The sequence below is a fragment of the Sphaerodactylus townsendi genome, linkage group LG13, assembly GCF_021028975.2.
Source record: "Sphaerodactylus townsendi isolate TG3544 linkage group LG13, MPM_Stown_v2.3, whole genome shotgun sequence".
Classification (NCBI taxonomy): domain Eukaryota; kingdom Metazoa; phylum Chordata; class Lepidosauria; order Squamata; family Sphaerodactylidae; genus Sphaerodactylus; species Sphaerodactylus townsendi.
The window spans coordinates 54,954,257-54,975,657 of record NC_059437.1 but is presented as its reverse complement, the minus strand read 5'-3'; the positions used below and the strand labels follow the sequence as shown (position 1 = coordinate 54,975,657).

Genomic DNA, 21,401 nt, shown 5'->3' with positions numbered 1-21,401 from the left:
AGGTGGGGCGTATTTTTTCTCCTCCTCAGCGGCGGAAGGATCCACCCCGTCCGTTCTCTTCAGAGGAAGGAAAGCGAGAGGCGGCGCGCGGCTTCCCCCTCAAGCTTCCCGCTCTTGCTCGATAAAGAGTTCCGGCCTCGCTTCCCCCGGTATCCCTGCGCCGGGAGGAGGAGGAGGAGGCGGCGGCGGCGGCGGCGGCTACTCCGTGAGGGAGGGGAGAGGCGGCCATTTTGTCGGTCGCCGCTGCCGGGGCTGTGGGTGTTGCTGCGACTCCTCCTGCGCTGAGGCGGCCGAGCGAGGGCGAGCGGAGGAGAAGCCGGGAGGTGGGACAGCGAGAAGGGGGCTCGGGAGCGGGGAGCCGCGGAGGTCCAGCGGGCTCGGCCCCCTCCTTCCGTCCCTCCCCGGCGCGGAGAGGCGATGGCGGATATTGACAAGCTCAACATCGACAGCATCATCCAACGGCTGCTCGAGGGTGAGGGGCGGCGGGAAGCCGGAGGCCCACCGCGCGGGGCGGGGGTGAGGGGGGGCCTGCGGGGTTGGGGAGGGAGGGAGGGGGTCGAAAGAGGTCCTGCGGGGCGGGGGGGGGAGTGTTGAGGGAGCCAAAACCAGTCCCATTTTAAATGTACACCCTCGATTTTGGGCAGCGAGCCCCCTCCCCCGAAAGGCTTTTTACAATGGGGTTGAGGGGTTTTTTTGGGGGGGGGGGGCTCAGGAGAGCACGAAGGATCGGGCGCAGTGGGGCGAAGAATGACTTTCTAAGAGGGGTGGGGGGAGAAAAGCCCACGGGGGGGGGCGTTGTAGATGCGCATCTGTAATCTCATCCCCTTATAAGGGTTCTTGAGGAAGGGGAACACATAACGGGGGGCGGGGGGGGGGGTTGGCGGGCATCGTCGGCTCTCTGGGGAGGGGGCTCCTAAGAGCATCAAAGGTCAGAGCGGGATGGAGAGTGAGGTTTGAGGTCTTCTTTTGCTCTCCCCCCCTCCCCTCCCCTCCGTGTTGGTTGGGGAGCGGGTTGTGCAAACCCAGAGGATGGGCTGGAGGGTCAGATTCCTTGGGGTGGGGATGATGGGGTGTCGTCCCTTGGCGGACTCTCCTGGGGTGACGACGGTTGCCGGCCAGTGCAGGTATTTGATGGGGGAGCTGTGGGCTCATCGCTGGGTCCCCCCAGGAAGGAGAAAGGGTGGGGTGGGGGCAGTCAACATTGTCTCAAGAAGAATTTGGATCTTGGCGGCTTCTGGAAGAAGAATGCCCCAGCACATGTTGTGCAATTGAGCATAGTTCAGTGCAGAATCCACTGGCAGCTGCCTCAGTTATCTCAGGCTCTTTTGCTGGGTCCATAAGGGGTGGGGGCCAGGGGAGGTAAGAGTTCAGTAAAGGGATTCCTATGAGAAAGAGGGTATAAAACAGTGATGGCGAACCTATGGCACGGGTGCCAGAGGTGGCACTCAGAGCCCTCTCTGTGGGCACGCACAAACAGAGTTCATCATGTGGTATTGGGGGGAAATCCCCCCCCCACACACATATCTAGGCTGGCCTGGGCCGCTGGGCTCAATTATTAGCATTAAACCTAAGACCTAGTTTTGGGGAAGCAGTGTAGGTAACCCTGTTAAGCGCTGTTAAACCTCACTGATTTTCATGCAAAGAACTAAAGTGTGATCCTTTACCTGGGAGTAAGCTCGGTTGCTGGCAATGGGGCTTGCTTCTGAGTTAACCCTCCTAGGGTCATGATTTAATCTGTCCAGGTTTAAGAGTTGCATGGTTCAAAGCCCAGCAAAGCCACCTTCTAACACCAAGCATACAATTCTGAGGTAACACATAATTTTGTGAGCCAAATCCATTTTTTTTCTAAACTAACACCTCAGTATTCAGGGTTAAATTGCCGTGTTGGCACTTTGTGATAAATAAGTGGGTTTTGGGTTGCAGTTTGGGCACTCGGTCTCAAAAAGGTTCGCCATCACTGGTATAAAAGATGTTTGGGAAGGTGACCAGGGGGACACCATTGTTAGCAAAACTTTTCTGTATCTGGAAGGTTTCAGTTCTCTTCTTCTTCATCATCATCCCAGTTTTGCCTTTGTGGGGGCGGGGGCGGGGGAGCCAAGATGGAAGGTCCAGAGGTGCTTTGTTTTGTGACACACGGGTGATCTTCTCTGGACCCCTGCCTTAATTCAATGCATAGTGTAAATTTTCTTATTTTGGGGTCAACGTAGAGAAATCCTAGATTAGACAGGCATGCAATCATGAATTTGGCTGTTTTTCTCTTTAGTGATAATATAAGGATTATGAAAAGTGTAAGTTGGTTCTCTTGAATTATTTTCTAGAAAGGGAAATAAGCTGTTGGCTAGCTTCAGTCCTGACTGTATGATTGCGGGCTTCACCCTCCTGTGCCTGTCTGTTATGACCACCGTCTTTAAAAATAGGCTTCAGTTCTTCAGGCTGGGGTGGATTCTGCTTGCAAACAGATTATAGATTGAACCAAAGTATGCCATCAACACGAAGTTCTGATTACTCTAAATGTGACATTTGGCTAAACATGACATTAGGTTGCATTGATTCCCTTTGAGCTTGAATATGTTTGCCTGTCTTGGTGCTTGGGTAGTGGATTTAATAGTCAGTATGTCTTATTCCATCCATCTCAGATACACTTGTTTTTTTCTCCCAGTTGCAGAAGACTGACTGTAGGTTAAAGCAGCTTACTACTCTTGATTGGGGTGAAGCAACTGATGGCAAATTCTTGTGAGCAAGATCATATTTATCTGGAGAAGCAGACTGTACTAATCAAGCTTTGTCTGTGGCCATCCAGGAAGAGAATTAATCAGGGAATTAACTTTTTTTTTACTTGGTGCAAAGTAATCTACAACAATGTCTGAGCTGAAGTACCAGCCATGTTCTGTTGCTTTATTCACTCTTATCTCCTTTCCCACTTTAAAGCCCATTTCTTTTGGCTTGCTGATGAAAGGAAAAGTGATGGCAGCAGATGGGGTTTGTGAACTCAGAATTGGCTAAAGCCGTGCTTAAAAGCGAGTTGCTTTCAGGGTTCTTGTGTTCTTACCTATTTAATAGATAGTTGAAAAAGGTATTTTGACATTTTCCTCCATTGTTTTAATGAGCTTAAATCTCCGATGCCATCAATATGAAACCAGTGTAGATTATTTTTAATGGCTTTTAATGTGAAATTTTCTGATAAATTTTCTGACTTGGCTGTGTAGGCATGACTTAAGGGGACAAATGTAGCATAGTATGACACCTACTAGAGCAGTGATTCTCAACCTTCCTAATGCCGTGACCCTTTAATGCAGTTCCTCATGTTGTGGTAACCCCCAACCCTAACATTTATCCATTTTACAGATGGAGAACACTGATGCAGAGAGTCTTAGGCGACCCCTGTGAAAGGGTCGTTCGACCCCCAGGTTGAGAACCGCTGTACTAGAGATAATAGAAATCCTGTGATGGTTTAATGCTATACTTGATGAGTTGAGGAATCTTTTAAAAAGAGTTTTCACTTCGATTTGATTGCCTGTACTTGGAAGTATTACATCTTTTTTTTTTTTTTTGCAAAAAGCATTCATTCCACACTGAATCTAGCCAGAAAAGATTAATAGCATAAGGTACATCTCTCCCTTGGGTTGCTTTGCTTCTTGGACACTTTTATTTCTCAGTTGCACAGCTATGCCTTGTTCTTTCCTGAAGAGCTTCAGCTGGCTGACATGTGGCTCCCAGTTGCTGTCTTGCACATCTCTCTCTTGATGTGGTCTCTCACATATCAGCCAGTTTATTACGGCTGATGAGGTTATCTGATGAGAACATTAGTTTATTCAAGGCTGAACTGGCTTGTCAATTCAGTTATCCCAAGTTCAAGTCTAGTCCCTCTCATAAGCAGTAGTATGCATGGTAAGTTCTGTATCCAACATCTGGCATTGCTAACCACTGTTTTGTATGTCTGTGAAGTCTTCCTAGTGCTTGTGCAGTCTTAAGTTCCTTGGAGGTTCCAGGCAAGCAGATAGGGAAGCTTTACAAAGTCTGCTCTTTTCTGTAGGATCACAGATAGTGACCACAAGTTCGTGTGGGTGAACAGACTCGTCATTTTACGTGGATTTAGCTACCATGCAATCTTCAAACTCATGTTCTCAGCAGAGAACTGTAGGTTAAAACTAGATCCCCCCAGCAGACTTTTAAGTTTGTAAGCCCAGGCAAAGCCTGGTGGTATATGTTAACTAAAGCTATTTTAAACACCAAAGTCGTGATACTGGTGGTGGTTCCCTATTTTGCTAAGGACAGCTGTTCCAGCAGAAAGGTTTTGATTTGTAAAACCTGAAGAAAGATGTAAAGTACTCAAATATTTCCTGCTCATGGATGTCTCTTCCAGCCATGGTTTTATATGCTTTAAGGAGAAATCTGAAACTATGCTATAGCTTGTACTGTCAGATCTGACAGCTGAGAGGTTTTAAAAGTTTCTCCAAAAATTATAGGCAGTGTCATGGTTACTTGTAACAGAGGACTAGTGGAGAGGGCGGCCAGCCAGCAGTACAGTCCATTGCATTGGAGAATGCTTTCTCGCTCCCCCTTCTATATAGCCCTTTGCATTTCCCCCCACAATTGGCTTTATTCCTAGTATATATATAATTCACCTGGCAAAGCATGGTGTAGTGGTTAAGAGCAATGGACTCTAATCTGGAAAACCAGGTTTGTTTCCCCACTCCCACACTTGAAGTCTTGGGCTAGGCACAGTTCTCTCAGAACTCTCTCATTCCCATCTATCTCACAGGGGGAGGTAGAGAGGAGGGGTTTATAAGCCCCTTTGAGACTCATTACAATTGAGGAAAGTGGAGTATAAATCCAGATTCTTCTTCAACCAGTTTCAGCTCTATTTTCCTTCTCTCTGTCTATTTACCTTTTCTTTCTGGGTGCCATTTTGGAAAACTGGCAGTCCAAAATTCTGTCTTTAAAAAAATATCTGGATATATACAAACATCACCTTTTGGGGAAACTGCCCCCCCCCCCCCCCCCAATCAAATTTTTATGCATACTGAGCTTTCAGGGTTGTACTCGTTTTACAGATTTTTTAAAAATCCATATGGAGGCCATATTGTGTATTAGACATTTAGAGATGCTTTGTGTGTTTTGGACATTATATTCTCACAAGTACTTGTGTCTCTTTAGCCACATTTGCAAGTGGTAGGAAAACCTAGCAGTCACTTTTCTATTGGGAGAAGGTATATGGACACTTGATTATATGTCTGTCAATCATGATATACAGAGTGCTTGCAATTTCTTACATGCAGTGATATCTATGTATGAAATGCCTGGTGGTGACTCCCTTAACAGCACTGGCAAGCATAAGAAGGCTGCAGCAAGCAAATATTACTTGCTTCTATATGGTAGTTCCCCAGATCGCGCCTTTTCCATATGTACATGCCCTGTGAGATCAGCCGATGCAGTTTATTTCCCATATTACGTGCAGCATTTCCGCCAGTGCATTCAATGCATTTTACAATTGCAGTGTACTGTAAGACAGGCACATAACTTTTCTATTATGGGTATATAAGGTTCAGGTGGAATGGCCCCTGCAAGAGTCTGCTCTAGGAGCCAAAGGCAATCCCAGCCAAGCCAGCAGAAGGATCTCCTGTTTCTCTTCTTCCTGATGCAGCAGCATGACCTTATTCAGTCACTCCTTGTTTGCAGATGTTGGGTTTCCAGAAGTGCCAGGCAGAGCTTCCTGCTCCTTGGCACCCCCCTCTTAGAACTTTGTATTATGAACAATCTGTCTGAATATTTCTCTGTACCGTTTCTGCCAGCAAGGAAAGCATTTCTGAACCTTATCCTCCAATGCTCTATGAAGTTTAGATTTCTACATAGTCCTGATTTTATTGTTCCTGTATTTATGCATATCATAAGTTTTAATTATTTTAAACTACTTTCCATATTTGTAAGTTGATTTGAAGTTTTCACAGAAAAGCCAATACTAAGTAAGCCATTTCAAACAGTGCAGCTGTTGCTTGTAAGACTTGTGTGTTCCAGTGCACGCTCTATAGCTGAGCCTAAGTTAGTATGTGCTACCTGCTTTCTCCCTCATGTGTAAGAACAGATTCTTGCTGACATCTTAATGTCTCTTAAGTTGAAAGAGGCAACAAGTGAGCGAAGCTGATCTGCACAGGACCCTAAGCAAGGTTTTGTTGGCCAGAACAGTTGTATTCCTTGGTTGGGCCAAGAACAAATGTTGCTTCAACTCTGAAGGAACAATTTGCAGGAGGTTTGTAAACACATTATCTGAATATATACCTAGAATTGATATTGTAAGATCAAGTTCTGGACTGAAACCTCTGACATGTACTTGTCAGTGTCAGCTAGGAGAACAATATCCAAGTATTCAATTGTGCATTGGAGGTGTATTTCTACTTTCTACTTTCAGAACTATTAACACCAGTCTATGAAGAAGAAGAAGAGTTGGATTTATATCCCCCCTTTCTCTCCTGTAAGCAGACTCAAAGGGGCTGACAATCTCCTTTCCCTTCTCCCCTCACAACAAATACCCTGTGAGGTAGGTGGGGCTGAGAGAGCTCAGAAGAACTGTGATTAGCCCAAGGTCACCCAGCTGGCGTGTGTGGGAGTGTACAGGCTAATCTGAATTCCCCAGATAAGCCTCCACAGATCAAGCGGCAGAGCTGGGAATCAAACCCGGTTCCTCCAGATTAGAGTATACCTGCTCTTAACCACTACGCTGCTGCTGCTCAGTGAGATGGTAAGCTCTATGGCAGAGTCCAATCACGTAGTTATTTTCAGATCAATCTGCACGGCAGCTGGCTTTTGAAATCAAGAGAACAAATTGGTGGCTAACAGAAATGTAAATATCAGGCTTCCTTGCTGTTTAGCGGCAGCCTGTTGGCCAGGACTCGAGGGAGATCTGAGAACCAAGAAGATGTTTGTCAGGATCCTAAGAGAAACTAGGCTAGTATAAATTCAACATAATCTAGTGATAAGGTTATGTGAGAAAGCTTTGAATTTTTTTCTGAAAAAAACAAACCTCCAATGTCAAGGAGCACAGTTCAATTTGGCCCACTCGTTTGAAAATGTATTTATTTTATTATATTTATACCCTGCCCTTCCTAGCCTAGGCCAGGCTCAGGATGGCTTACATATACCTTCATGGAGCCTTTCTTATGGAAGACAAACTGAAGCATAAAAATGCCACGTGCCCAAAGTAGCATATTTCGCAGCAGTGCTGCCTGCTGGTTCAAACACCTGTATTGCCTTATCAATAACAATTTAATATATACTGTGTTGTGCTCATTTAAGTTTTCTGAATTTTTCCCTCATGAAGTTCTCTGAATTTGTTCTCTTCAGGTGGGATTCATTGTTACAGTACGGTCACTTCCCACTCTGCATCCATCAGAGTTACAGGCCTCTACATTGATTTACCAACTGTCTTTTGCTGTGTTGGTATTTTGCTGTGTGGTCTGGGTTGCTATTCCAGGAGGCTTTTTTCTCAACTCCTGGCTACTCAGACCTTGATGCTGGTGCGGAAGATCAGAGAGAGAGCTGAAACCATGGCTGATGCCTTTGTTCAGCATCGTTTGTGAATAAGGTCTTGCCTTCAAGCTTTTAATTGCCATTTAAAATATTACTACAATGCATCGTGTTTAATAACTGGTAAAAGGCTTAATCTGTTCCTTGTCTGCAGAGGCTGTAAATGTGGCAGTGTGCTTTAGTTAATTGCTTAAAAGCAAAGGTTAAATAACTTAATTTTGTTCTATTGACTTTTATAATGCAATCATCTTGGATCTTGTTCTACAAATGTCTTTGTTGCTGGTAGACATTAGGCATGTCAGGTTATTTGCTTGTGAGCTTAGGAAGTGAGTTGGGGAAAATTGTTCTGAGGACAACTAGTTTTACTCACGTAGTTGCAACAGAGATAGTGGGGAAAAACCTTTTATGGTTTATGCTTCATTACTTGTGCTAAGCATTTTCCCTCTGTCTTGTGGTACTAGTGGTAAAATCATAAATGATACTATTACTACTGACAATAAAACATCGGCTGCCTAGGCCACAGTCTTTGCCCCGTTTTAATTTGCTGGTAATCACCAACGCACTTCTGATGCTGATTTTCAAAGAAAATCTTTAAAATGTAACCCTTGTACCCTTCAAAGCTGCTAGCACAGGTGCTTTGCGCTTGCCATATGACATCATTGCAAAAGGCGGGGAGGGGGGAGCTAGACTGAAATATGCCAGAAGCATCTACACAACATGCTTAGACGTTTTGGAGAAAGGGCCTGTAGAAGCTTATAAACGAGTCCATAGACCTGGCTGGCCTGCAGCATTAAGAAGAAGAAGAGGAGGAGGAGTTTGGATTTATATCTCCCTTTCTCTCCTATAGGAGACTCAAAGGGGCTTACAATCTCCTTGCCCTTCCCCCCTCACAACAAGGTGGGTGGGGCTGAGAGAGCTCCAAAAACTGTGACTAGCTCAAGGTCACCCAGCTGGCATGTGTGGGAGTGCCCAGGCTAATCTGAATTCCCCAGATAAGCCTCCACAGCTCAGTTGGCAGAGTGGGGGAATCAAACCCAGTTCCTCCAGATTAGAGTACACCTGCTCTTAACCACTGTGCCACTGCTGCTACCTGATATGTGGCTTTACAGGAAACCTAAATTAAAAGCATGCTTTAATGCCAACTTGGCTGGAAAGCTACACGGTTTCCAGAGTTCTTCTGGCTTTGTTTTTTGGTCTGAAGGTGCCTCAGAACTCCCTTCATGGTGGCAAGTTGCTGTTTTTGGTAGCATTTATGTAAACAACTTTAATAGTGTTTGGTTGGCTAGTTAAAACTGTGTGCATTGTGGAACCATACACATAGCTCTCAGCTGAATGCATGTGGGGGGCTGTTCACAGACCTAGCTCAGGATGAGAACATAATTCTACACTGCTGTGTTTAACATAACATACTTGTCTCTTTGAGCAACTTAGTGGCAATTCTCCATTTTGCCCCAACCCATCAGGGGAACAGGGACTTGCATCCCTGCAATATCCGTTTTGGGTAATGAGCATTAAAGAAAATGCTGACTTTTTCAGGCAACGGGATTGGAATAAGCTGTGAGGCACCCAGTATCACAGCTTGCTGGAAAACTGTCACTCATGCGTTGAGATAGAGCTGTGCTCAAAACAGCAATTCTTGCATCTGTATCCCAGCATGTCTCATCATCCCGCTAGCATCAGATGCCTTTGTGTTCTGGCACAGCTTGTTTTAAGTGGTTATTTTATGGATCAGCAGATTTCCGGATTGATCCAGAAGTCTGTCAGGCAAACAGCCCTTCTGGTTTCCTGCTGATTTCCTGTTTGTTCTGATTTGATACTCTATTGGCCAAGTAATTTTAATTTCGGTGGCACTTTGCCCTTACCATACTCTAAGGGCTGTTCTTAGATTTGGCCCTTTAGGAACTGTAATTATCACACTATAGTATTGTTGAAGGCTTTCACGGCCAGAATCAACTGGTTGTTGTGGGTTTTCTGGATTGTATAACTGTGATCTGGTAGTTTTTGCTCTTAATGTTTTGTCCACATCTATGGCTGGCATCTTCGGAGGCATGTCACAGTGAGATGTGTCACTATTGGTAGCAATTCTAAATCTTCCCTTAGTGGAGTATGTCACACTTGAACTAAATTCACAGTTGAGCTGTGTAAAGTTGGAGGCTGATGGTAAAGATTCCTTGGCATTTCTGTGTTTTGGCAGTCTGGGCAGGAAGTATTGATATTTGAGTGTTGCATTCATCTAAATGTGACTGAACAGACAGAATCTATGATACATGGGATTTTAAGCATTTTCTGCATTGCTGAAGTCTAGCAAGTGTGGGAAAGTCATGATGTAGACCAGCGGTTCTCAACCTGTGGGTCGCGACCCCTTTGGGGGTCGAACGACCCTTTCACAGGGGTCGCCTAAGACTCTCCATCAGTGTTCTCCATCTGTAAAATGGATAAATGTTAGAGTTGGGGGTCACCACAACATGAGGAACTGGGTCGTGGCATTAGGAAGGTTGAGAACCACTGATGTAGACAGTGGTCTTCAGACTGTGAGTCCAAAGTCTTGGGGGGGGGGGTCACAGAGTGAGCTGGAATACATCAACTTCCTCTCTCCCACACCTTTCAGAAGGATCTGCAGCTCCGGCACATGCATAGAGAGCCAGAGTTCCATGCCTCTTGCATCTTTTCACATGGATGCTGAGAGGAGAAGCAGCAGTCTGTGTGAGGCAAGGTCACATGGTGAAAAGAATCCTACTGTAGCTGTGATCTTTGGCTTGTTCTTTGCTATGGTACATCACTCTGGCCGTTTCTGCACGGCCTCCCTGTCGCCTCCACGCCGCGGTGAATTCCGCACCGGCGCGCAGGCGAAGCAGCTTCGCTCGCATGCACGATGCTGGCGGCTCCTACAGAGGCCGGCAAGCGGCGAAGGCGGCTCCGCCTGCGGAGCTTTCGTTCTCGCCTCTTGCTGCCCGTCCCACTCACTGCCTTGTCCCTGTCATGCATGCCAGCTATTGGCCGTGGAAAGCTCGGGCTACATGCCAGCTGCCCTCCGACCCTCCAGAGGTCCGAGGAGGAGGGACGAAGCGATGAATGCGAACTCGGCTGACCATGCAACGAGACAGGCTGAGTCAGGGGCGAACAGAAAGTTAGCGATCTTCCAGGGCGGTCACCCGGTTCGCATCAGCCGGCGTAGCGAACATCTTTCCCCAACAATAACCTTTAAAGGTTTGTTGTTGTTTGCGGTCGACGCCTGCCCTGGGGGGGGAAGGCCTTGACCGGCGCTTCGCCAAGCAAGTTGCAGCAGCCAGGTATCGAAACATGGCGACCTGGGCGGCGTTTTTACCGTCCCCAGGCCGTCGTTTTTGGCCCATGCGGAAAGGGCCTCTGTGTTTGGCTTGTGTTTCCTGTCCCTAGTTCCATTGGTCCACACCATTGCCTTGGCACAGAGGAGGTCATAACTCTGGCTTCTCTTCTGGTCATGTGACTTGTTGCACCTCAGTGTTTAGTGGTTCCTGGGTTTGGATAGAGACCACTGATATGCAAGAACCCATCTCTTGTACAGAGACATGTGCTGGTGAGATATGTTGCAGGCCTATGGGTTAAAGTGGAATTAGTATTCTAATGCTAAAAGCTTCCTGTTTGGATCATTATAAGTAACCTGTCATGCTCTTCAGTCTAAACTCAAGTGTTGGGCATCTGTAACCATAAATATTCTGTTGCCTGTATATAGTTTCAGAACTCACCCTTTTGGTCACTGGTTTTTAAGCACTAGGTTTTAAAGTAAACCTTTTTTTCTTTTCACAGTGAGAGGATCAAAACCAGGTAAAAATGTCCAACTTCAAGAGAATGAAATAAGAGGATTGTGCTTGAAATCTCGTGAGATCTTCTTAAGTCAGCCCATTCTTTTAGAACTTGAAGCACCACTTAAAATATGCGGTAAGCTTTGAGCCTGACTGCCTACAAATTATGCTTTTCAGTGAATTGATAGTTACTTGGCAAAATCTCTTGGGTGGTAGCTTCAGCCGATTCTATCTCTTTGGTGAAGATGGGAAATCTATTGAAACCTGGCTGTCAAAACGCACGGCCAGTCTTATCTGATGCAAGTCATTGCGTAAAGGCAAAGCTAGGCCCACAAGGAGGTGCTGGAAATAAGAGGGCATTCCTGAAAGGGAGAAGCCTAAACTCAGGTGCCAGCCTTAATTATGACCTTGGGATCTGGTGCTGATTAGGTGCTGGCACAGGAGGAAGCAGAGAAAATGGGATGAGAAAAACCACGTCATGGGTGACTGGTTTCAAAATAACAGGTGGAAAAGGGATTATTTTTGGTCATTTGGGTGCCCTAAAAGAACTTTGTGTTCCGGAAGTAAGAAATCCAAGTTTATTTTCATGGCTTCTGTGCACACATTGGAATGGCATACATTGTTTTACATCGTCATGGCCTTCAAGCGCAGTCCCACATTGGGAGTGCCCAGGCACTTGGCCTGCGCAGGTACAGTTCCAATGTGTGCCTACACAGAAGACCACTTGAACAACAGTTACAAGTAAGCGCAACACTGTTTTTCTTCAATGCTGGTAATCAACCTTTGTCTTTGGTCCACCATGAATTATTTTACTGCCCTAAATTTACAATAGTGAAATTGGAACAATGGGAGGTAACACCCTTCACAAAAGAATGTGATGTCCAGTGCTAAAAAAATTAAGTAGTTTCTGAGAAGGGGCAGGCCTTAAAGCCTGAACCAAAACTGTAAGCAAAATTCCACCTTGAAGCCAACGTTGCTTTTAGGATTTGATCTGTTGCATTCCTGGCTTGACTGGTTGAAAAAAAAATATTTTTAGGTATTGTATCCTAGAGAAGTCTGTGAGACCACTACAGGGAAAGGTGTTCTGCAAAAGATACATTAAACAAAATAGAAATTGCTTATAAAAGATTTGCTGATACCACTTAATTTTCTGAAAGCTGCTTTTTCCTTTATTCTGCAAATCAAATACGTAAAGTACATGTTGTTTCTGTTTTGCTTAAATAAAATTGGCACAAAAATGCCTCCTTTTTTCTCCCTAAAGGTGATATCCATGGACAATACTATGACTTACTTCGACTCTTTGAATACGGAGGCTTCCCACCAGAAAGCAACTATCTCTTCCTTGGTGATTATGTTGATAGAGGGAAGCAGTCTTTAGAAACCATTTGCCTCTTACTGGCTTACAAGATCAAATATCCAGAGAATTTTTTCCTCCTTAGAGGGAACCATGAATGTGCCAGTATTAATAGAATTTATGGCTTCTATGATGAATGTAAGTACCTCTGGGAAATCTTGGGGCTTGGGAAAGGGTGATTAAGGGCAAACTGTTTGTTCGGTTTACTACAAAAAAATTTCCAGGCCTCCAGCTTTGGCATTGAGCTAAGTATTAATTCAGAGTGATTCCATAGTTGAGAATATTCTTTGCTGATTTTGGCAGATGAAGGTAGGGTCCGTGCTCTTCCTGGGTGCTCTTTGGAGTACGGAGGTGCACATTCAGTGACTTATCACTTCAGTCCCCCTGTGGTTGCCTCTCCGCCAGGCTCTGCTTACGTATCAACCTCATATTACTAAAATGTTCAGTTCGTGTTTTGCAATTGCAAAGCGGAGCTCTTCCTTCTTTGCATAGCTGTGTCACATGATGAAATGTGTAATGGCTTGGGCTGGCATGATATCTCTGCTTCCTGTTGCTTTCCTTGTCTGAATTGGCTGATGATCTGTTCCTGGCTGTGTGTCATTAGGAGATGTAAATCTCTGTCTCCAAAATATATTTTTCAGTTTTTTGTGAGAACCTGTGCCAAGAATTCTGGGTTTGCTGGGGCCCATGGTTGGTGTTACTTGCTTCTAGTTTGTGAAGAGTGCAGTTAATTCTACTGGCTTAAAAACTCATTTGTCACATACCATAAACTAAGTTCAGGTTTCATATTGGGGTGGAGGTTTCACTGCTTTCCACAGCATTCGAGTTCAAATTCACCATTTTACTTTCTGAGGCTATTTTTTAAGACTGATCTCTAGCAACACTAACTTGTAGGGGGAAATTCTGTGGGGCTTTAGCCGTGTTGGTCTTTAAAGCGCTCCTGGACGCCTACTTTGTTTTGCCATAACAAGCTTTTATATAGCATGATCTTTCATTAGATGTGTGTGCTCAGTCTTCACAAGTTAGACATATATGTGAGGTTATGAAGTCAGTTGTAAATTGCACGTTGTAAATTGCACAGTCCAAAGGGCTATGAATTGAGTACAAGGTGAGGTGTCGTGTGATTAAAAACTCAAATGAAATGAAGAAAAGTACAGAGACCATTCACAACAGCAGTAATTGATGATGACACAATTTCCCAACTTTGCTAACATAACCCTCTGAAAAATGCTTTTAAATTGGATCGTATTGCCTCTGGTCAGTATTGAGCTGCTTTCTGAGATGTCAGATCAGTGAAAGAATTGCTAGCAAAGACCCTCCTAAGTGGAATCCAGTGTGAGCCTTAAATTGGAGAGTGTAATTAAGCCGCTACCAAATGACTTCCCTAGACTGAATAATACAAGCTAGCCTGATTTCATTAGATCTCAGAAACTAAGCAGGGTCATCCCTAGTGAATATTTAATTGAGAGACCACCAAGAAAATCCAGGGTTATGGCACAGAAGCAAGTGATCGCAAACCACCTCTGTTTGTCTCTTGCCTTGAAAACTTGAGCCGTCATATTCTCTTTGGCATTGCTTCCAACAGTGGCCGGCCAAATGCCGGCAACAGCCGCCTTATTGGTCCCAGCACCTGGTTTAGAGAGGCAGGTTTACTGCCTCTGGATATGGAGGCTCCATTTAGCTGTCTTGGCTCGTAGCAATTGAAAGACATGTTCTTTATGAAAAAAAAACTGTTTAAGCTAGAGACTACCTTATGGCAGTGAATTGTATGAATTAGTACTACTTTCTATCTCTTCTTTACCTCTGACTAATGTCATTGGATATAGTATGATTGTGGTCATTACAGGAAAGAGATTTTTTCCCTCTAGAAAAGGCTATCCGCTCTTGGGTGGAGATTATAAGGAGGAGATTATAGGATCAGACTATGGTCTGTGTGGACCAAGAAGTGATTGTTCAACCAAAGGAAAATTCCCAGTTAGCTTTCAGGTCCCTTCCTTCTTCAAATATCACTGTTTACCATGACTATGAATGTAACCTCTTTAGAGAGGAGTTGAATCATGAGGCAGCTGATCTTGTGCTATTTGGGGTTAAAGCTAGAAGGCCATATTTGTTTATCCCAGTAATGCCTAAACTACATTTAGGAGCAAGATCTGTTTCTGTTTCTTCATTCCCACCCTCAGACTACTTGTTCCTTTTCCTTTATTATATTTCCCTGTGCCAGTGTTTAAGTAAGTTCACACAGTGAAATGTGTTTTCCTAGGTAAAAGAAGGTACAATATAAAGCTGTGGAAAACCTTTACAGACTGCTTTAACTGCCTACCAATTGCAGCCATTGTGGATGAGAAAATATTTTGCTGTCATGGAGGTAAGTGGCTTTACAGTTCTAAAGTGACAATGGCTGGTGTCTTAGTGCAAAGTTTTCCTTTTCTTGTGCTTTCTCTGTATCTCAGTCTACTTAAAGGCTCACAAACACATTGGGGAGGACACTGGGAGCCAAGATGCTGAATCCAGAGCTGATGTCTTCCCACTCACCTCCACCCCCAGGGAACATGAATTGTATGGTGATTCTGACCTGGAATTTTCAGACAACATCTCTGCAGCTGCGATGATAGTAGAGCTTTGTAAAATGTGAATTAATTGAGGCATATGTTCCCTCCTGAAGGCCTGGCATGAGTTATTCCTTGCCTTAGCTAGAAGTGGCTTTGTCTCCTTGTGTGACTGGATATACAAAATTCCCTGCATGTGGAAAGCTAGCATGGCAAGGGACTAGACTAGAACTCTGTTCCCTAACGTGTTAGTTTTTCAATGAACAGGGAAGTGTTTTTGCGTGGTGCATTATCTGTTTCCTGAAGCTGCCACCTGCAGTACAGCCCAATTGGGAACTTGAGTCTCTGTTGATCATGTTTAATTTGATAACCATCTAAATTCCTCCACTGAAATTAGATGGTGGAAACTGGTAATCTGTGTCTTGCTTGAAAATAATTACAGATTATTTGGACAGTTCACAGTTCCATGTTGTATAAACACTTATGTTCCAGTAACCTAGCAGCTCCTGACCCATTTTGAATTTTAATAATTGGTCTTGCCATTCCTAGACTATAATCTAAGCATCGGTAATGTTCTTAGTTGAGTACAACAGCCAGCTTCCTGTGCTGAAGGCACTGAGTGGGAGGGTACACCTGAAGGGAGCAAACTACCATGGCCTTCCAGAGTATGCAGGTCACTTCTCTCATTCATGGCAGCCTATTCAAACCAGCTAGATGTCCTAGTTCTGAGCAGCTAGACTGTTGTGGTGACTGGTTCTGGAGTGGTGTTGTGGTGACTGGCCTTATGAACAGCTCTGGAGATGGCAGAAGGGGCAAATGTCAGCCTGTAGCCTTCTGAGTGCTCCCTAGGCTCAGAGAGACTGGGAAAGGGTCAAAGCTGGCAAAGACTTACCTGTGCTGAGCTCAGCTGTGCAAGATGAACAAACCTTGGACTAATCTTAACCCATTGTGGCCACTAGTCCATGAGGTAAGTCCAGATTCTCTTTTAGCATTAAAGAATCTTATTTAAGCGTCGCCTTCGTCAAAACCATTATCCTCTGCACTGGTAAACATAGGCCCCTTCTGCACACGCAAAATAATGTGCTTTCAAACCACTTTCACAACTGTTTGCAAGTGGATTTTGCCATTCCGCATAGCTTCAAAGAGCACTGAAAGCAGTTTGAAAGTGCATTATTCTGCATGTGCGGAATGAGCCATAGACTGCCATAGGAAAGAAAATGGTGGGTGCAACTGTAGAAGAAGGCAAGTCTTGCTGATAGCCATCCAAGGCAATATAAATGCTCTTTTATCACAGTTCTACATTTGACAGTGCGGAGAGTAATGATTTGGACAAAGGCAGCACTTAAATAAGATTCTTTAATGCTAAAAGAGAATCAGAAGCCAGGATGGGGGGGCAGTAAGACCCCAGTGGAGCTTTCCTCCACAAAGAAGGTCCAGGAGAATGTGGCGGATTAATTCACACATTTCCTGAGATCTTCTTTTTTTTTTAAATGCAGAGTTGTGAGGAGAGCTCTGGTGGAGCAGACAAAGGGACCAGTCAGTTTAGTTTCCTATTTCCAAGAGTGGATCTCCATGATCTCCTTGTGTGCCTCTGCTGTCGGTATTGCTGCCTCTGAACATGCAAGTCTCCTATAGAGCTTGTGCTCTTGTTCTCCTCATTTGTGCTACTGTGGAAGGTTTTGCATGTCCATCTTTCTTAATTCTGCTCAACTGCACCAGCAGGCTCTAGGGCCGGCTTGGGTCACTCCTGATCTGTGGCATGTGTTTTCTGACAGTCTGGTTGTGGTTATACTTAATCTCAAGGCTTCCCAGCAAAGTTTCCCCCAGTTTCTCCCTTTCCTCTTGGGTGTTGACCTCACTTTTAAGTCATCTCACTGTTGAGACCTTTTCTCTCTGGAAATCAAATGTGATTGTTTTGGCCTTCCTGGCCAGCACTCTGCCTGTTTATGCGCTGACTTTAATAACCCTGAACTTGCCATCCCATCCTCTTGGGCCTTCAGCGCCACTCAGCCTTCAGTCACAGGCTGCCTCCCTCCTGGTCAGCTCTGTTGATTTTCTTGCCCCAGGTGCTCCAGGCAAGTGGCTGCATACAAGCCCAAGCTGAACAGGGCAGTTGGTTGAAGCAGCCGGCTAACTCCTGGAGAGCCCTTTCACATACCTGTTGTGTTGCCTAAAATGGGAGAGCACAGAGGACACTGCCAGTCTGAGACAGCCGACTGGCGACAGAGGCCTTGGGCTCTGCGGGGGGCTTGTAGGTCCATCAATAGTCCTCTACAGGAAGAGAAGCCTGTCCTGCAGGTACTGTGCACATACTGCAGACCTTTCGTGTCTGGCATGACAGACGAACTAGCCATTATCTTGCTCAGTCAAGGTGGCTGCTGCTGCTTCCTACTTAAGAGATCATCCACCACGTTGCTGGTTGGCATGAAACCCTCAGAACTGACCTACTGCTGCAAAATACCATGCTGTTTCTTGCCCGTGTAAAGTATCTGCACGCAGTGCCAACCAGTTCCTTCTCAATCCTCAACAGGCTTATCACCAGATCTCCAGTCAATGGAGCAGATTCGACGAATTATGCGCCCCACTGATGTGCCAGATCAGGGCCTCCTGTGTGATCTACTGTGGTCTGACCCTGACAAGGATGTCTTGGGATGGGGTGAAAACGACAGAGGCGTCTCTTTCACGTTTGGTGCTGAAGTGGTTGCGAAGTTCCTTCACAAACATGATCTGGATCTCATATGCAGAGCTCACCAGGTAATCCTTATACTGACTAACTGACCCTGTAGAAGGTAGCCCCAGTGGGAATCCCCTTGGTCCACACTACGAGGAATGGATCTGTTTCCTGTGGTCCACTTGGATGAGAACATCTGGTTGCCTTTAATAACGTTAGTGCATGAACACTGGGCCTTAGTAGCTTGAATTGTGGATGAAGTTTGTCACTGACAACTTAGAAAGGGTGTAAGGTTTGATGGCTGACATAATAGGGGGCGGGGCTGGGAAGTGGTCTGGGTTCCAGTGCCTGATGTGTGAGCTTGAAGTGGCTGTCAGTGCTTTGCTTTGGTGTGCTCAGTGGTTCATGCATGTGTCACTCCAACAAGCTGCCTGAAGGTAGGAGCTGGCTTAAAGCAACTAAGGAGATTTCAACAAGGGGCTTCGGTGTCCCAACACTAAAATATTGTCGAAGGGTTTCACGACCAGAATCACTGGGATGTTGTGGAGTTTCCGGGCTATATGGCCATGTTCCAGTAGCATTTTCTCCTGATGCTTTCGCCTGCATCTGTGGCATCCTCTGAAGATGCCAGCCACAGATGCAGGCGAAATGTCAGGAGAAAATGCTACTGGAACATGGCCATACAGCCCGGAAACTCCACAACACCCCATTAAAATATTCTTCTGGAAAAGCTGAGAACCAATGGAAGGAGCTTGGCAATGCACTTCATGCAGTCAAAATGGTGGTTGTTGCTTCCTGCTCTCTTCATACTCTTCCAGCCCCCCTCCCTCCAAGAAGCTAACAGAATTCTTTTGCTTTGAAGGTGGTTGAAGATGGGTACGAGTTCTTTGCAAAGCGACAGCTGGTGACCCTGTTTTCTGCCCCCAATTACTGTGGGGAGTTTGACAATGCAGGGGCCATGATGAGTGTTGATGAGACCCTGATGTGTTCCTTTCAGGTATGTGATGGTGGGGGGCGGGGGGCTTGCTGCTTTCTCCTCTCTCGTCTACAGAGCTGTCTGCTGTTTCTTCCAGAGTGGCCAAACTGTCAGCCCCTAGGTCTTTGGAAATACTCGCCACTTCATTTGTTTGCAGGATTTATTTGCTTAATACCTGGCCTTTCTTCTCAGTGGGAGACCCAAAGCAGCTTACATCATTCTGTTCTCCTCTATTTTTATCCCCACAGCTACCTTGTGAAGTAGGTCAGGCTGTGTGTGTGTGTGTGTCTGGCCCAAGGTCATTCAGGGCTCTTCCGAGTGACAGACACACCAGCTCGCCATGCAGCCCAGCAGTTTTAATCTGTTCACCTTGAACTGCCCTGAGAGTGATGCCTCATTTAAAATGGGTGACCTGAGAGGAGATGTCAAATATTCTAATCTGTGGGAAGGAAGTTGGGAAGATTAGTCAAAATCCGGGACCTTTTGAAGCCCTAAAAGGGATGGGTGCAGGATCCCCCTGCAACTTGTTGCATGAAGGTGGTCTGGGGCTGGCCCTGGCTCTCCATTGCTGCAAGGCGGACTTCCAGTACAGGTGGAGTCTCATTCACACCTGGCACCATGCCTGATGCATCCTCTTTCCCGTCAGCCTTGCTGTTTTGTAGTGTTGAAAACTTTCACAGCCAGAATCAACTGGCTGTTGTGGGTCTTCCAGGCTGCATCGCTGTGGTCTGGTAGTTTTTGCTCCTAACGTTTTGCCCGTATCTGTGGCTGGCATCTTCAGAGACCTGTGGTGGTACTGGAACATCCCCAACTGTGTTCTTATTCTGTTGGGGCTCTGGGGTAGTTCTGAGTTTTTCTCCCCTGCCATTCCAAAGTTGCGGTAGGTGGGCTGTGAATGCGCAGCTTTGATCTTCTTGTGAGCCACTGTGATCTTTCTGTTGTGAGCCACTGTGGCATGCTGGTGATGCATGACTGAAAAGCACTTGGGAGCTGCCACCTCTGTCTCAGTCACTAGCTCTGAGGTTGGCCGGTCTCTTTCGTTGTGTATGCTGGGAGGGCCCTTGGCTAAAGGAGAGTTTTTGTTGTTTTAGATCTTGAAGCCTGCCGAGAAGAAGAAGCCCAACGCTAGCCGACCTGTAACGCCACCCAGGGGTATGATCACAAAACAAGCAAAGAAATAATTATCGCGGCACTGCCTAGTTGGGACTTGTATTATAGTATATAATCTCCATTTTTTTAAAAAAAATATGGTAACCTGTATCGGTCAGCTTGCTAAGACTAGATTAAAGTGTTCTGTGTTTTTGTTTATTTTTATTTTTTTTCATTTTTGATGGATGGCATTTGCTGGTTGTAACAGCAAATGAAACTTTCTCCCTTCTCAAGAAGAGTTTTCCGAATTCTGTATTCCTTTGGAGAGAGCCCCCCCTTCCCATGCGCCCATCCGCCCGTCCTTGTTGGTGTTCCAGCTGTACCCTCCGCAGCAACGTCTCCTATCATTCCGGGCACTGTACACCTGACTCCTTGAACCTTTACGTACCTGGCGGAGTGTGGTGCCCGCATTTCTTTTAGGACCTAAAGATGCACTTAGCGTGCCACAGAGCTAGGAAACTTGTTACTGTCAAACTACATACTGTTTATCCAAACCACTGTGAACGTCTTTAAAACAGTTTAAATAAAATAAAGGGATTGGTTTTTTCCTTGTCATGTACATTCGAGTAACGTTGCTGTCAGCGTTTTTGAAACCACTCTTGACCTTCGCCAGTCTCACTGGTGTGTGTACATATATTTTAATGCAGGCACACTTTTTTCCTTCCGTATACTTCGAAAAAGATATTAAAGCCATTATTTTAAAGGATTGTCTGTCTCTTCATGAAGCGAAAACATGAAGGGGGAACTTGGCATTGGTGCTGTCTAAGTCAGGTTTTTTCCCCTTGCAGATCAAAGGAAGACTTGAACTAGGAAAAAAAAAGTAATGTTCTGTATCAACAGGGGTGCAGGACTAAAGCATTTCGATATACTTCCCATATTCAGTATTGAGGCTTGCTGCTGTAGCCAGTTCAGGAAGCGGGAGCCTGTGGAGAGCCGCTCAGAGACTTGCCCGAGGATTAGAGCCCATTAGGGGTTGTGGTTTCTATTTTTCTTGTGCACCCGAAGACGTGCTCTGCAAAGCTTAGAAAAGAACCACCTGCAGCAGTGAACACCTTCTGTTCACCTGTTCCTATTGAATCTCACAGGATCCTGTGTCCTTTTTTAAACTGTAACCCTTTTTTTGGAACAGATGACAGTGTACAATACATTGTGGCAAATGCTTATTAAACAAACTTGTTCAATCTTCTCAGTCTCGGTTTTATCAGCATCTCACCCTGTGCAGAGAGGAATGTAATTCTTAAAGGGACGGAAGCCTGGCATCTCTGCTAGGCCTCCCCTTCTTTCAGACAGTGCTCATCAAGAAATAGGGTGTGATTTAGAAGTTACAGTTCCTCTCAAGGGTAGCTCAGGTGACTGCTAAATTTTCAGACATAATATGTTTGAACAGTTCTCAGACTGGATG

The 21,401-nt window shown here is 45.4% G+C and overlaps 1 protein-coding gene across 1 annotated transcript; it reads left to right on the top strand.

The window, feature by feature from the left end:
* Positions 1-226: 226 nt before the first annotated feature.
* Positions 227-21,184, top strand: PPP1CC (protein phosphatase 1 catalytic subunit gamma). The gene is made up of 7 exons (XM_048514268.1): positions 227-472; positions 11,308-11,439; positions 12,565-12,795; positions 14,918-15,022; positions 17,734-17,957; positions 18,737-18,871; positions 19,942-21,184. Exons 1-7 carry the CDS (start codon positions 418-420, stop codon positions 20,029-20,031), a joined length of 972 nt encoding a protein of 323 aa, XP_048370225.1. The 5' UTR covers positions 227-417; the 3' UTR covers positions 20,032-21,184.
* Positions 21,185-21,401: the final 217 nt, after the last annotated feature.

Coding starts and splice junctions, on each gene's coding strand:
- PPP1CC (XM_048514268.1), top strand. CDS start 418: ATGGCGGATATTGACAAGCTCAACATCGACAGCATCATCCAACGGCTG. Junction 11,440..12,564: donor AGCACCACTTAAAATATGCG/GTAAGCTTTGAG, acceptor TTCTCCCTAAAG/GTGATATCCATGGACAATAC. Junction 15,023..17,733: donor AATATTTTGCTGTCATGGAG/GTAAGTGGCTTT, acceptor AATCCTCAACAG/GCTTATCACCAGATCTCCAG.